At 40.5% G+C, this 17,157-nt stretch overlaps 1 protein-coding gene across 1 annotated transcript in view; it reads left to right on the forward strand.

Moving 5' to 3' along the window:
- Positions 1-500: 500 nt before the first annotated feature.
- Positions 501-17,157, forward strand: part of cdk14 (cyclin dependent kinase 14) — a 224,853-nt gene continuing 208,196 nt past the window's right edge. Inside the window, exons 1-2 of the mRNA XM_026184457.1 lie at positions 501-992; positions 14,046-14,077. Coding sequence (XP_026040242.1) covers positions 899-992; positions 14,046-14,077 — 126 coding nt within the window. The 5' untranslated portion in view covers positions 501-898. The remainder of the gene's footprint in view (positions 993-14,045; positions 14,078-17,157) is intronic.

The raw sequence follows: 17,157 nt of genomic DNA on the forward strand, positions 1-17,157 counted from the left end.
TTGCAGAGAGGACATGGTTTCATGGTATGATGATGACAAAAGGATGACAGCATAGGTGACACAGCTATAGAATTTTTATTATGATGTAACACAGGAATGATGTAAGAAGTGCAAAAGAACACACGTGTACCAAACCCGGTGATTTGTGTGCACTGATTTTCTCAGTTAGACAAACTCGGTCTTCATCATCTGAGGCTGTGATATTCCAGACTGAGGTGAAGAAGAAGCCCGATGAAGCCGATGCTTTGCGGGGCGAGGGTGGGGGGCACCTCGACCCGCGCTCCGAGCCTGGGTCTTGTAGAGGGCAGCAGTCTCAAGCTGGAGCGCGGAGAGCAGCCCGGTACTCTACAAATATTCCTCCTGCTGCAACACACTGGAGGGCGGGGCTGGATGCTTGACAGCCACTCTCTGAGACCAATGAAAAGCCGGTGTTCCCGGGAACCTTCCAATCTCCGCATCCCGGGCGGGGTCTGAAGGGTCGAAACCGGAGAGAGAATCCCAAAAAAAATGATATGTAGACTGTGGCGGAGCTGGGAGCGAGCGGGACGCTGAGGGAAGAAAAAGAAGTGAGAAGACGAGCTCCGTTTGCTCGCTGTGCCAGTGCGCAGACAATTACGCACGCTTGCCACTTTGGATGCTCCAGCGCGGACTTTTTGTGCCTCTTGTGGAAATGGAGCCGCATTCTTGAGTCAGTCTCAAGAAGGCATTTGTTCTCACTAGTTGATGAGAGCAGTGAGAGCCGCTCAGGCTCCGTTTCCTGTGTTTGCCAGCGCGTTGCAGCTGGGCTGAAGAAGCCCCGCAGGGCTGCCTGAGCACCGGTCCTCCTCCTCCTCCTCCGCTTGAAGCCCCACAGCCAGCCCGCTGCCAAAGTCGGTGGGAGAGAGAGAAAAAGATAATAATGTGCGACCTGATGCCAGCCTCTCAGCCCCCGGAGAAAATGGGCAAAATGAAAAAGTTGAGGAGAACTTTGTCAGAGAGTTTCCGGAGTATCGGTGAGTACCGTTTCCCTTTTTCGAGCCTGTTGTTCATAAAAACCCAGAAAACAGATGTGAAATGTCTCCTGCAGCAGCTCAGACCGCCGCTTCCCACTGAGATGATGTCTGCTCACAGTTTGCGGCCGTGGAAAACCCACATCAGTGGGCTTGTTCGGGTGTTTAAGCACTGCGCACCTCATTTTGAAGGAAAACTGCAGATTTGTCAACTTTCTGAACTGTTGTGAGGATTTTCCAGCAGACTGTCCGCTGCTGACCAGCGGGGCTCACACTTTTCCACTAACGGTCACTAAGTGTTGGTACACAGCATCATCTTCGTGAATTCAATCATATTCATAGGAAGATGACTGACGTTTGTTTTTATCGCTGCATTTTGCGTCTGTGCTCAGCTCGTCTTTTATAGAAACAACAATGGACGCGATCAGTTCTCCGCTTTTCACATCACCTCTTGTTTTGAAGATACTTGTCTGTTTCAGCATCTCTATTGTGAGGCGTGTATCACCGTCTCTGGGCTCTTGGGCAGAAAACATCTGTACAGATGTCGGCCTGAACATTCTCCTCTGAAGTTTGGAGAATGTGCGTGACACACTGATTTATGACGGAAATGATTCATGGAAGTGATGACAGATTCATGACAAAGGAAGTAGTTCATATTTCGGTAAATGTCCCAAAGCGGAATGTTTATTTATTTATTTATTTGTTGCAGTTTTCATATCAGTAACCAAAACATTAATATCACTGGTGTCGGTTCGGTTTATGTTTTGGACTTTGATAAAAAAATATAAGAGATGAACTTTTCTCTCCGTTTGATTTTCCTTACCTGTTCTAACATGACGCAGTAAACATGAGAAACGAGGGCCTGGCTGATCATCATCTTCATGGTAATTAAGGTGTATTGTGTTTATCTGCAGGAACACAGGCGCTCTCATTGTCGAGCAATCTGCTGATCATGACAATGCTTTTGTTTCCAAAGTGTCACAAATGAAATCTTTGCCCCCAGCAGCATTTTCAGATATTCCCACCAGGAAGCAGGATTATTTTCCTCATGTTATTTCTGCGTGCACTAACGCACACATTTCTGCAGTCACTTTTCACCTTAAAACAGAACATCAGCAGTTTTTATGATGAGTTCACATTCAGCTCTTAGATTCAATTGAGTCATTGTGTTATGGAGACAGTGTATATGAAGTGCATGCACGACTTTGTTTCACACATTGTAATTTATCTGTGATTGACTGTCAGTGTCAGCAATATTGTTCCTAAGGGATTCATAATTAAATATATGAACTAGAGGAAAGTAAAGCGATCTTAGTTTGTCACAGAATTTGGGGCCTGCATATATTTATCAGATATTTTGTTTGATGATGGCCCAAATGTTCATTTCGACTGGACTGCAGGCCAGTGTGGCACCCAGAGCCATGCTCCAGGACAGTGAGTAATGTGGTTTGGCATCGTCTTCCTCAAACAAGCAAACTTCACCTGGGAGAAATAAAAACTGCATATTTTGTCATTAACTCTGTGACACCTAAATGATGTCGTTATGGTTTCCATGTTGGTCGTGTTGAACGAAAGCATCGACATGATCTACAACTGAGGATGTGCGTACTCGCTGCAGTTAAGTAAGGCGAGCCTCTGCATCAGTGCTAGTTAGAAGAAACTTAAACCAGAAATGAGGTCTTTGATGTCATCTTAATGATTTATTGATCAAAAACAGACAAAAATCCATATAAATCAGAAACCATGATTCTTATAAGTTTGGTGTGTATTGTGAACATATAGAAAGATTTCGGACCTCTATCAAGCTCATAATAGTGCTGCATAGAACTGTTTAAAATATGTTTCTTTTGGCCATTGTTGGTACTGACATCAGGGATATAAAAGGATTTTAATAATGACTATATATTTTATGACTTTGTAATGTACATTACAGTAACAGGTTATAACAGTTTAAATACATGTACAATGTTCTAGAATAAAATAAAATAATTTTGGAAAAAACCTCTTTTTTTACGTAATATTCATGACTAAACATTTAAATGAACACGCTTTACAATAAAGTGAATGCTACACATGTATCCATGAATAAATAATACATTAAAAAATAATGTTGAGTACAGTAAAATGTTTGAACAAAAGCCTGCACGTTACACGTTTTTTGCTGTACGTTTAAAAAGACCACAAAACACCAAAATGAATATATAGAAAATACAACACTGTTGCTTTAAAGTAAACACTGAGCAGAGAGTGAGCTGTCCAGGCCGAGGTTTCTCTCTGAGGGCTTCTCGTTTTCAAACAGTTGCGATGTCTGTAAGTTGGGAATATCTGAGCTCCTGCAGAAATATCACTAAAATGGTCGTAAAGCTGGCGTGAGCGTACACTCGCGTCTTTAGCACATGCCAGCCCCATCACCCACACAAGGTTACAAAATCCCAGAGGTGCACGAGCAGGCAACACAACACTAAAGCACATCTGCTGCTGGTGGATGTGACGTCACTTTAGCAAGAGGACTATGTTAAATGGTATAAATGGGCGTTGAGACGTCATTGGTGACAAACCCGACCTTTAAAAAAATATAAATAGTATTTTGTGTGACAGAATTAAGTTTTGTCCCTTGATTGCTGAGATTTGGGAGAACAATTAAAAAAAGAATTCACCACATGAATCATCACCCATATTCAGATGGATGACACGGTATCCATAATTTCTAAAAGCTGACAGTCCTGTTTTTGGAGCGTGTTTTGTTCTTGTTTTCAAATTTAATGTTGACTTGAAGAAAACTGTGTTGTAAATACTCATTTTGGTAGCAGTTAAGTGATGCATAGGCGACAGCAGCTGAACGCGACAAACAAACACAAACGGAGAATGTAAGCTCGCACAGCAGCGGGAGGGTGATGAATAGGAAAATCATGAATTTGGATTTACGATCAATCTCTTTTAAAAACATGTAGATGCTAATAATGGCTCGTGGAAGGTCTCGTTGAGGTTGCCCACCTGCGAGGACGGTGATAAGGTGGATTTTTTAAGTGCAGTGCTTCTTTAGGGCCTGAACGTGAAAGCCATTCAAACTGCTCTCAGCTTTGTCTTTAGATCCTCTGAATCTTTTTAATGACATTATGTACCATAGATGATGAAATCCATAAACTGTTTTACTTCAGTATAATTGTTGGACTGTGTGCTCATGCAGGTTTTCAGTGTAGTGAATCCCTCTGGATCTTTACGTCTGGGATCAACTTACTAATAGCTCTGCTGTTTGAAGTTGACCCACCAGCTTGTTTCTGCACTTTTTTTTGTGTTAAGCATTTTCAAATGATTTCATCGTTTTGATTTATATGTTACACACCGTCCCGCCTTTTTCAGAAATGGGGTTGTTGACTTGCTGATTAACACAAAAATCTTTTCAGCTCTACGTGTAACTTGGATTATATCAGTTGATGTCTGATTCATAGGAAATGTATAAAAACTACAAACTGAATTCTTCTCACTGGATATTAATTTTATCCTCCGTTTTCTTTTTTTAAACAAAGTGTTCGTCTCCAAAGACACACAGTTAGTCAGGTTAGGTTAACTGGTAACTCTAAAGAACCCACGGGTGTCGGTATGAGTGGTCTGTTCATGTGTTAGCCCTGCGTCAGACTGGTGACCTGTCCGAGGTGTTCCCTGCCTCCTGCTGGGATTGGCTTCAGCACCCTGACAACGATAAGCGGAAGAGAGTGGATGGATAGTTTGTTTCAAATATTTAGCGATACACAATATATAGTAAGTAAGGCTGTTGCTTTTCTGTCATAATTTTGTTAATAATTATTTCCATAAATGCCATGAAATTACCAGTGAAATTGTTTATCGGCCACACGACAAGACCTGACGATGTGCTTGAAGTGACGCTTATGTTTTCATGTGACTTATTGTCCCACACTCACATCACTGGCTGTAAAAGGTGTGTGTGTGTGTGTGTGTGTGTGTGTGTGTAAAACAGTACCTTTTTTACACACACACACACACACACACACACACACACACACACACACACACACACACACACACACACACACACACACACACACACACACACCACCTGTGTGGCCTTTGAAGCAGTGTGTTGTAGACAAAGAACAGTCGGATGCAGTCTGTAAGAAAATGAGAGCTTGAGTTTGGGTCAGTGTTGCAGGAGGAAGCGAGATTGGCATTGACTTTTCTGCTTTGCTGATGCTCGTCTCCTATTGGCTGTCTCTCCTCTCATCTAAATCAACACATCTAAGCATTGATCGGCCCCTCGCCTTGCTCCACGGAAGCCTTAACAAAGCAAATTCAAGAGAGCGCTGTATTCTTTATATCCTTGCAGGCATGTTGATCCAACAGGTCCCCGTGGACAGCACCGTGTTGTATGCGAAATGATAGCACCGTGCAGCGTAATGCATTGTTAGTATTTTCATTTGAACAGACACAAACCAGGTGGATGGGCTGACGCAGAGTTTGTCAGCCTGTTCTGAACAGTGACCTCAGGTTTGAAGAGACCAGTCACGTAGTGAAATGTCAGGATGGAGTGCTGTGTTTGCAAGATCATGAAGACAGACTGCAGATGACTACAAACAAGAACCACTGCCTTGGACTTTGCCTGACCTCCAGTGCAGATGTTGCAGATGTTGTTCTTTTTTACCATTCCATGAAACAGGATTCTGATTCCTGCAGCATAATGTCAGCTCGTGCCACCAGGCAGCAGCTCGTGCTGAATGCTGATGCAGATGCTGGTGTCCAGTGGCAAATGTTGGCACTGGCATTGGAGCAGACAGAAGATTAGAAAAGCTTTAGATAAATGAGGAGTTCCTTTGGCTCAGCAAAGCCTTCAGTGACCTTCAAATTTTTAATTTTGCCTTCCTGCAGTTTTGGCAGTTTAAATTTGTCAGTGAACCAATGACCTTGGAAATACAGGGGGTATCAATTCATTGAAGGGAATTAAGAGAGGTTTCTCCTCCCTCATTACTCCTAAAGAGGTGCCCTTGAGCAAGGCAATTAACCCCCAACAGCTGTTCAGTGGCCAGCTGATCGGAGTGTGGCTGCAGCGTCAAGCTGTTAATGTGTGATTAAGAGTATGGCCACTGTAACTCTCCTCAGGCAGACACGAGTGCTGGGAAAAGCTACAGTCTTCACATTCATTTCGATCAGATTGGCACTGTGGGGAACATGGATGGCACCGATTCTGAGATTCATCACAGTGAAGCACACGATGTGTTCAAGCCAAACACTCACTTCGCCTACATCCTGCCCAGGCCGCCATAGCAAGCTAAGAACTCAGTCAGTCTGTGGGAAATGGTTGTGTACACTATACACTGTTATTACTATAAAGAAAAACTTTAAATAATATTATTTGTCATCATATCTGTGGCAAATTATAATGCATGTATGAGCTGACATGGTATTCTAGAACTGCAGGGAGAGAAGAGGACCCATGCAGGGAGCAGAGAGGTTTGATGTGTGGTGGAGGTCGGGTAGGCAGAGATGGAGATGAAGCTGTGTACAGGTAGATTTAAGGTCTGTGCATACAGTCAGTCTAACCTTTGATCATAGAAACAAACAAGAACCATGGGCGTTCATGTGGGTGTGCGTCATGCTGGGTCATTTAGCCCAGAGTATCACACCTCTGGAAGTAACCATTACCAAATGCATGCAGCATAGCTAAGTTACAGGTAGCTGACTAACTGTATGTAACATTAGGGTGCAAATGACTGGAAATTGCGAAGTGATCCATGAGGTCAAGCTATTGCTTTTAGCTTTGAGGAAGTCATGTAGCGACTATGAACATGCTTGTTGGTGCCAGATGCCAGTCTGGTCTGAGTATTTTAGAAACTGCTGAAATGTTGCTCTCCCCAATGTACACATGTCCATTTTTTAGTATTGGTGTTATTACAGTTTTTTACAGACGCTAGGACACATTTCTCAATACTTAGGTCACGTTTGCAAAACTCCTCACACAGTGAGCACAACAGAAGTCTATGTGGGCTAAACTGAGGACCAGTTATCATTGTTTTGGCACAAAATGCATTCAATGACTACATCTCTCAAATTTCATGAATCATCTTCTCACTCAGACACAACAACTGCCAAAAATCTTTGTATGTACAGGACATTTTGCATGTGCTTACATACTGTTTTCAAAACTGTTAAACTTATGGCCAAAACAATAACACAATGCAAAACTTGAAAAGACAGCAAAATTCAACAACAATATTTTATTGAAACATATTTTAAATCTAAAAATGCAGTTTAACCAGCCACAGCTGATTCTCATTGTAGATGAACATCTGCACAGGTGTTACTCCTCCAATTTTTCAACTCCTTCAATTCTGGCAGCCAGGAGATTCTTTCCTAGGTGTGTTGCCCTAGATGACATAAGATGTGATGTGGATGAGAACCTGTGGCCAAATGGAGAAGACCGAGTAGATTAGCATTACTATTGTATGTGTATCAGTGGATGGTGTGTATACAAATTCTTGTATTTTGGGATTACTTAGTGCAAAAACATAAAAATACATAAACAAATATTAACGAATTCTGCATGATGTCTGATTCATTCCAGTAACATATATTGAAATTATAAACAGAGATGTGTCCTTGTTTTACACAAGAAAACACTGTGTAATGCTACATGTTGTTAGTGTTTTTAGGTCATTGTTTTGTGGGTGACAAAGTGTGTTTGTCGGCTGTCAACCTTTGCTAGTGTTCTGGAAGAATGAGTTTATTTGAGACCTGAATGAAGTGTTTTGGTAGTTGTAGTGCATTTTGAATGTGAAATGAACTGCTTTGCCAAGCTGACGGTCAGTTAGGAGGATTGTGTGAAGAGTTTTGCAAAAGTGACCTAAGTATTGAGACATGTGTCCTAGTGGCTGTAAAAAACTGTAGTATATTAATATTAGTCTTTGAATTATAACCTGCTGAATGAATAAGAGAACGGATTCTGTTATTCATTCAGCAGGTTTCTAATTTAGAGCAGATTCAGAAAACTTTGTTACTTAGATTTTCATTTCCCCCAGTGCTTAATTAATCTGTAGCAATACATCTCAAGCCTCAAAATCTTCAGTGTTGGAGCAGCTGCAGAAACAGTAATTGTACTGTAACATGCTCTTTCCTTCATACTCTAGACTGAACCTTTTTTCCTTACATGTTTGTGTTACATGTTACAATGTTGTTTTTAAATGTTTCCACTCATCCATTGTCTGCTGCTTATCCAGGACCAGGTCGTGGCCAGACTTCCCTCTCCCCAGAATTTCCTCCAACGCGTTTGAATTTTTTTACGTAGTCAGGCATGCGGTGTGTAGTATTGTGTAGTCGTCTATATATGGAGAAACTGACGCTGAGCAGGAATTCACATTATGTACTTATATTAAGTCCAGCCATATTCGTCCATAAATAGTGACGTAGTTGCTGCAGGTTGGTGATTTAACTGAAAAACCTAGCTTTTATGTAAGAAATGTACAACCAGTTGGCAACTAGTTGAGTTGAGCACCATAAGACACACACACCAGTTGTGCTCACTGGGACAAACTTACTCAGACTGATTGCAAGGTGTCCCTGTGTACATTTGGTAATTGGACAGCAGTTGTTTGCTAACCTTTGGCAATCTGTCTGAGACTGAATGAAGACTGAATGGAGACAGGTTGCCTACCACTAGCCAACTTGTGGCTGTATAGAAGTTGAGGGTGTTGGACATTCACCTTTTCGATGACCAGCTGGTTGCTCATCTACGTGCAATTGGTCGCTGAATGCAAAGAAGAAGAAAAAAGAAATCACTGGGCAGCCACCGATTTTATTTATTTATTTATGTCCCTCTGGTTTTAAGGAGGTTGGTAAAATGGTAAATGCACTGGTTTTCATACAGCATTTTTCTCTACCTGACCACTTAAAGGTTTTTATACAACATGCCTAACATGCACTTTTTTCTTTGCTGAAGTGGCATCTGTCCAACATTCACCTTCAGATGGATGCATCGCAGAGTCACGTGGGGTTGATATCTTGTCCAAGGATATTTGGCATCCAGAGATTAAACCACCAACCTTCTGATTAACAGAGAACCTGCTCTACCTCCTGAGCTAAGCCACTCAAAAAACACCTGGTATTCCCAGGTGGTCTCGCATCCAGATGAGATCGGCTGTGCTCAGGGTGGTATGAGCAGTTACAGAGTATGGTTTCAATAGCCCATATTCTGTAATTGCTGTGAAACCCATTTTCCCAGAATGATGAAATATTCTTTTAATTTTAACAGATTTTAGTAAACTACAGTCAACAGTATATTATACCAAAAATAATTACTTTAAAGAGTTAAACTACATGTACATTTTCAATGTAATGTAAATAAAATTTACTTAGTTGGTATAAATTCAGTATATAACAACCATATTTTCCTTAATGATTAAAAAATAATTATATATATTGTTTTTTTTTATTTATTCCTTCATGAGGGGAAGAATCTTTTTGTTAGTTTATGGGGACTTAAAATATTAGTAATCAGTTTTTGATGTCATTACTGTATTTTGAAAATCGTTGCTAATTAACAGCTAATTAGTCAGTTAATAACCTTAAGATGTTATAAACTGGAGTCCATCGGTGCTCCTGCTGCTGCTTGAGCACATTGAATTTGCTTGTAATGAATTGTGCCATATAAATAAAATTGTCCGTTGCTTGTTGATCTAAGCTAGCATAACCTTAGGCAGTTACAGCACAAAGCTATCAGTTGTACCATTAGCATTTATTGCTTTGATAAACATGTAACGTATTTTTGTTGTTGGAGCAGTTTTAGCTTCTCTGTGATGAGCAATATATATCAGTACTTTAAAGATTAAAAAATGTTTTGTCTGATTGGGTATCTCAGCACCAGGATGTCGTTTGGTAATATTAGGAACATGAGAGTAGGGCTGCTCAATTAATCGAATTTTAATCACGATTACGATCTGGGCTTTCAACGATCATTAAAAATGACTGAGCCGATTATTAGCCCCTCCCTAATTTATCCGCGACACCTTAAAGGCCGGTCCGTGAAAATATTGTCGGGCATAAACCGGTCCGTGGCGCAAAAAAGGTTGGAGACCGCTGATTAAGAGGACCCGAGGGAAGCTCGGAAAGCTAAGCAGAAGTTATTTGGAGAGTGACTGCCGTTGGTTGAAAAGAGAGTTTAAAAAAAAACTTCAGTGGTGTTGCACACTATTTTATATTATTTTTTTAAAGTCATTGTTAACCCTTTAAAGCCGGTCAGAGCAGCACGCTCCGTTTTGTGTAACTATTTTTAAATCCCTGTAGAACCTGAACCGCGTAAGCTAGCACAATAACCCGGAGGAGTTGTACTTACATCTGATGCCATCAGCTTGTCCTCGGTCACGGTTTCCTTCCACATATAGCTTTGCAAAAATTGCATAAAAAGCGCTTGCAGGAACAAAAACATAATATTCCAGAAACACGCTTTGCCGATCCGATCAGCTGTTCGTAACACTTCCCACAGTGAAATGATGCACATGCTGTTTTCTTTGCAAATTTGCATCATAGGATTGTTTTTTGTTTTTCCTGCAGTATATAAAAATTGCTGTATCTCCAAAATAAAACTATGAAGACACTCAAAATAAATTTCCTGTTGTTGTAAACTATTTTTTGCAACTTTATTGTATTTAAAGTTTTGAGGGATAAGCCTCTTAAATTTCTCCAAGTAGAAATATATGTAAACAAAACAAAAGCGATTTTCAATTTTTTTTGTAGTTTATTGCACTTTTTTGCAATTTATGTAATTACTATGGACTTAATGCATACATATTATTAAAATATGGGCTATAACAGTTGTATTGATGTATAGCAACTTGAAATGCTCCCACAAATGGCACTACAGCATGTAAAAAAAATAATATAAGCTCTGGTGGACTTGGTTCTATAGTAGGTCTTAAAGGGTTAAATAAATATCGTCAAATAATCGTGATCTCAATTTCAGTGAAAATAATCGTGATTATCATTTTTGCCATAATCGAGCAGCCCTACATGAGAGGGCACCTGTGCTACTCACCACGGCCACTTTGGCATTTTGCTATTTCCGTTAGAGTATCGTTGATCTCTTATTTCATCTTCCTTCAACCGGGAAGTTCACTGACTTCGAAATTTGTTGTTCAAGAAAGTCATTACCTCTTCATTAAAAAATAAACCCCAAATAAAATCAACGTATTAGAAGAGTCTCACCTTTTTGTTCTTTTTCAATATGGGAAGAAAAATCAAAAACACATAAAAATCCAAATAAGAGTATTTTTAACTTTATTTGAATAAAGCATAAAAAATATTTAAATAGAAATATTCACGGGTCGGTGAGAATTGCATTTGTTGTTTATGGATACTAAATGTTGCATGTCATCCACGGCTGAGGCTCCATTGTCTACCTGCAGACTAATCCATTGTATTGAGTGTGGATTTGCGGCTGTCTGGAGTGTGCAGCCTTTGGGGAATGTGTGTGTACTGATCCTCTGAGGAGAAGGAAGCAGCGGTTTCACGGCTCAGTGGCTGGGCTGACAATGCTTCCAAACTCACTCTGAGATAAATAAGTCATTTTACCTGGAAGCACCACCTCCTCCCACATCACACTCTGCCTGTGCTGCCTTTGTCCTTAGACACAAACGTAATCATCATGAGGAAGTAATAACTAATAAAAACAATCATATATAAAGAATACTTTTGACAGGCTCCTTGTGCTGTGGGAGGAAAAATAAAGACAAATATGAAAAATATTGTTGTCAAATGCAATAATGTCCTGAAATGACGAGGAGTTGATTGTCAGCGTGGGTTCAAGCATATAATTGAATCACTGGTTACACCCTTTCTGGTAATTTAGACATTAATAACACATTTAGATGTTCACAGTCTCTTCTTTATGCAGCTGCAACATCCTGCGCCACAGTTTGGTGGTGTTAGCTCAGAAGGCAGAGCAGGTTATCGACTGATAAGAATCGATTCATTTACCATTCAAAAAACAAAGTGACACAGGTTTTAATTTTAGAATTAAAGTGAAGGAGGAGGCAGGACATTTGTCAGGAAGTGGCTTTTCCAGACAAGCTATCCAGGACAGTTGCTCTTTATTATTAGTATTATAAGTAAGGAAAAGGCTGCTTAGCTTAAGTAAAAAACACCCAGGGGGTAGTCTGAATTAGTACAGTCTAACTGACTAGAGCACCTGTGGTTTGTGCTAGAATGGGTCAGACTGTTGGATCGATTGCTTGCTTTTTTTTTAGTCTGCATGAAATTAAGCTTCATGCTTATGAGCATGTGTGAACAAACCACTCTGAATTCTCAGTTAGTCTAAAAAACGTAATAAGTTTCACTCATTTTACCAAACATTAAGTACAAGCATTGTCTATATATTTAGGAGCCTTTCAAAACCAATAATCACATCCTTCAAAAACAAAAACATATTTTATATGCAGATAAAATGCACGCCACTTTATGCCATGCATAACATGTCAGTTTAGCTTGCGAGTGTGGCTAAAGATGCTATGCTAGCTAGGGATGGGTATCGATAAGATTTTCACGATTCCGATTCCATTTTCGATTCTGTTTAACGATTCGATTCTTTATCGATTCTTTTTAAAAAAGGAGAACACTAAGGTTGATTAGCTTAGAACTTTTTTTATATCTTCTCTTTGAGCAAGATAGAAATTTAGGAGTAACATGGCCTTACAAACCCAACAGTGAGATCTTAAGAGATCCAGCCTATGGCTCTTCAATGGGGTGTCACAGGGTCCCCAGGGAAAAATATTGTAAATGTAAAATAATAAAATAAATATTCTTCTGTAGCAATAACAAAGTATAACATAAATTATTCTGTAGCAGTTACACAAGAATATCCAGTAATGCCCCTGCCTACAATTAAACACATTCACTTACAATTGGGGGCATCTGCTGTGGCAAACGGGTGCAAGCCTTTGACCACAAACTTAGTCTCTGCTCGGTGACATTCGTCTGTCCTGGCCTGAAAGGAGACGCTGCCGGTAGACTGCAGCGAGAACTGCCAGCATCTGAGCCAGCCAGACTCTGTCTCATCATGGTCACTAAATGCACAGTGATGGCAGGTTTGTAATAAGGCAGATCAATATGCACTGTTACCTGATTATTTACCTGCCGCATTAACCGGAGAGGACGTGCAAACGTTACCGCAGGTCCACATACTGGTGTAGAAACATACTGGTGTAGAAACATACTGGTGTAGAATGTGTTGATACAGTCCGGTGGTTATTATCTGTTGAATCCATTACAGGCCATGTGCATTTTACCTTACTTTCTTGATTGACTTGTTTTTGGTTTGGATGAGCATGTATGTTTATTTAATTGTCTAGTCGGCAGTAGTTTCTGTGCCACTCTGTAGTGTTTCTTCAAACAGTGGTGACTAATACTGCAGGTACCGTGTTGAAACGTCCCACTTAACTGTAACTAGAAAAACAATTTTATTGTGTGCAGCTGGAATTTTTATATCTTTCTTCTTAGAGCAATGCTGTATGTCGTAGCTTTGCAGTACCCGACCAATTTATTGGGGGATCGATCTCAGTTATGAGCACTTAAAAAAAATGTAAAAACGAAGATTTCAGTTTAAAATGTGAGGAAGTAGCAGAAGAAACGCCCTCCAACCCTGCACCAGGAACACAACAAACACCTGATCCTAATGGAGTCAGGCACAGTGCCAACAAGTAAATACATAACTAAGTGTAACAGATGTGGTGACGTTTGTTCATGTTTCATGTGTCTCAAAGAAAAAAGATATATCAGATTTTTAAAACACCAAATATTTGTATTGATCTTAAAATCCTGTATTGGTTGGGCTTAGTTGAACAACAATCTAACCCATGCCTGATTAACCTAAACAACAGGAAATAAAACTTTGGACATTCTGATGACAAACTGGAGACGTTACCAGGCCAAGTTTACGCCACAGTCGCTGCTCAGGACTCTTTTCTGCATCTCTGCTGTTATACTTTTTATTTTGCTCATTCTTCAAAATGTGCCAATAGACCCTTCTTCTGATCTTGTGTCGCTTTCTTCTTTTTGCAGCTTTCAAGAAAGAGGACAGCAGCTTTGATGAGGTAAGTTGAAAACAAGTCAATTTTAGGGAGCTTGGCCCACTTTCACTGTTATGCTTTCACGGCACTGGCCGGGGCTTTTTCATTAAAATGACTCTTCAAGGTCTCGTTGGCCAGATGTTGCCAGCAAGGACTGCACTGCAGCTGATTTTTTGGATGTGGGTCCCGTTGTAACTGTGTGCATATGGTGTGTAATATATTCATCTCTGAGTTGTCCCTCAGGGTCAGTTGCCATCACAGAGCTTCTCTGGCCTGCCAAATGAGGCAGCGACCAGATTCTGTCTATAAGAGCATACACCGGCCTCCAGAGAGTGCCCTACAAGCATCTTGAGCCCAACACTTAAGTAAAAATAGATCAAATATCATTTTTCTTGTAATTTTATTGGAGATTATATATCGGGACCACGCCTCCAAACACGCTCCTTCCAGCTGTCATCTATATAGGTTCCCTCAGTTCTGCAAACTGTTCATTCTCGTTTACGTGCCCCACCCTCCCTCCCTCCTTCTTCTCAATTCTTTAAGTTCTTCACTCCTATTTGGTACATGGTACATCTGCCAGTCCCGGGAGCCGTCACCAGTCCCCTTCAAGGCCTTCCCCAAACCGCAGGTCAATTCATGTCAAAGCATCACTTTTACCTACTAAAACGCTGTCAAACCTAAAATGAGGACGTGGGCCCAGCTCGTGAAAAATAGGTGGTCAAACTGCATTTTTATTTCTTTTTTCAGCAAAAACACAGCTACATAAATGAAGCACTTGATGTTACTGCAGTTGCACACAACATGTACTGATACTGATACTGTATAGACGTCTCCACCCTCCTGCCCCAGTCTTAGCGTTGATTTCATATTACAGTTTTTTACAGCCACTAGGACACATGTCTCAATACTTAGGTCACTTTTGCAAAACACTTCACACAATCCTCCTAACTGACCGTCAGCTTGGCAAAGCAGTTCATTTCACATTCAAAATGCACTACAACTACCAAAACACTTCATTCAGGTCTCAAATAAACTCATTCTTCCAGAACACTAGCAAAGGTTGACAACCGACAAACACACTTTGTCACCCACAAAACAATGACCTAAAAAACACTAACAACATGTAGCATTACACAGTGTTTTCTTGTGTAAAACAAGGACACATCTCTGTTTATAATTTCAATATATGTTACTGGAATGAATCAGACATCATGCAGAATTCGTTAATATTTGTTTATGTATTTTTATGTTTTTGCACTAAGTAATCCCAAAATACAAGAATTTGTATACACACCATCCACTGATACACATACAATAGTAATGCTAATCTACTCGGTGTCCTCCATTTGGCCACAGGTTCTCATCCACATCACATCTTATGTCATCTAGGGCAACACACCTAGGAAAGAATCTCCTGGCTGCCAGAATTGAAGGAGTTGAAAAATTGAAGGAGTAACACCTGTGCAGATGTTCATCTACAATGAGAATCAGCTGTGGCTGGTTAAACTGCATTTTTAGATTTAAAACATGTTTCAATAAAATATTGCTGTTGGATTTTGCTGTCTTTTCAAGTTTTGCATTGTGTTATTGTTTTGGCCATAAGTTTAACAGTTTTGAAAACAGTATGTAAGCACATGCAAAATGTCCTGTACATACAAAGATTTTTGGCAGTTGTTGTGTCTGAGTGAGAAGATAATTCATGAAATTTGAGAGATGAAGTCATTGAATGCATTTTGTGCCAAAACAATGATAACTGGTCCTCAGTTTAGCCCACATAGACTTCTGTCGTGCTCACTGTGTGAGGAGGTTTGCAAACGTGACCTAAGTATTGAGAAATGTGTCCTAGCGTCTGTAAAAAACTGTAAATGCATGAAGAGACGCTTGATATTTAAAGGTGCCAGGAGGAGCAGCAGTTTAGTCATTAAATAACGCTGCACTTATGGGTCTCTGCTGACTGTGACGATTAAATCAAGGCAGTGCATGTGCAGCAGAGTACTGTGGATATTATAAATGATCTGGTATATTTTGCCAGCAAATATTAATTAATTTGCTATAGGATCTTCGTTTGCATGCTAAAAATGTATGCAGCGTGTGTTTCATGGGAAACCAAGAAACATTCGCTCTTGTTTTCCTTTGTCTTTTTGAGCTGAGTTATGAAGTCTGTTTTTCCCACAGATCTAAATTTGTGGCAGAGGGAGGAGGCTGTGTGTGTGTGTGTGTGTGTGTGTGTGTGTGTGTGTGTGTGTGTGTGTGTGTGTGTGTGTGTGTGTGTGCACCCATAATGTGCATTTGGTGCTCAGACGTTTTATTTTCTGCAAATATTTGCCAATCAGTTGGTTGTTGTGTATCATGCAAAAACTAAATTCAGGAAGAAGGGCAAATATTGTGAAAACTGGCACTGGTCAGGCCAGCGTGTCAAACTGGAAAATGTTCTAAAAACTAAAATTCAGACTAGCCCAGATGTTTTTGCCCTACAGAGCAGCTCAGCAGCCGTCCTGTCACATGGGATCAATAAAGGGAACTAACAGCCAACCTCAGCAATGCTAACACAAAGAATCCTGCTTGCTGTCTTATCACTTATTCATTGAGCAACGTCACTGCAGACAATACATTGGAAATGCTCCAAAGCTTAGAAACCATGTGCCTGGTGAAGGACACAGCTTTAGGTAGCCATCTGCAGCAGGTGCACTGGTGCTCAACAGTCACTGCCACTTTAAGTCAAAAGAGCACCCGAGCAGGATTTCCTCGTCATAGAAACAACATCCCAGAATTCTGAGACCTCCTGACTCCCTCATCAACCAGCTGCTTACAACAGCAAACTGAAGGAGAAAGTGGGAGAAATCAATATGTTATACAGGCCTGCAAAATAGCTCAAGGCCAGTGTTGCTGGGACAAAACAAATAATCTACAGTGTGAGTTGAAAACAACACCATCCACAGCATAACAGGTATTATCTTCACCTTATTAGTCTCTCTGTGTGTCTTACAAAAGAAAAATGGTGGTGCTGGAGACCCCCATAGTGACACCGGGGGCAGGTTCAGGACTTTGGCAGGTATTGGTGTGTTTGGCTGTCTGTGGGCACATTTTGCAGTCACAAGCTTACA

The sequence above is a fragment of the Astatotilapia calliptera genome, chromosome 11 (assembly GCF_900246225.1).
Source record: "Astatotilapia calliptera chromosome 11, fAstCal1.2, whole genome shotgun sequence".
NCBI classification, from domain to species: domain Eukaryota; kingdom Metazoa; phylum Chordata; class Actinopteri; order Cichliformes; family Cichlidae; genus Astatotilapia; species Astatotilapia calliptera.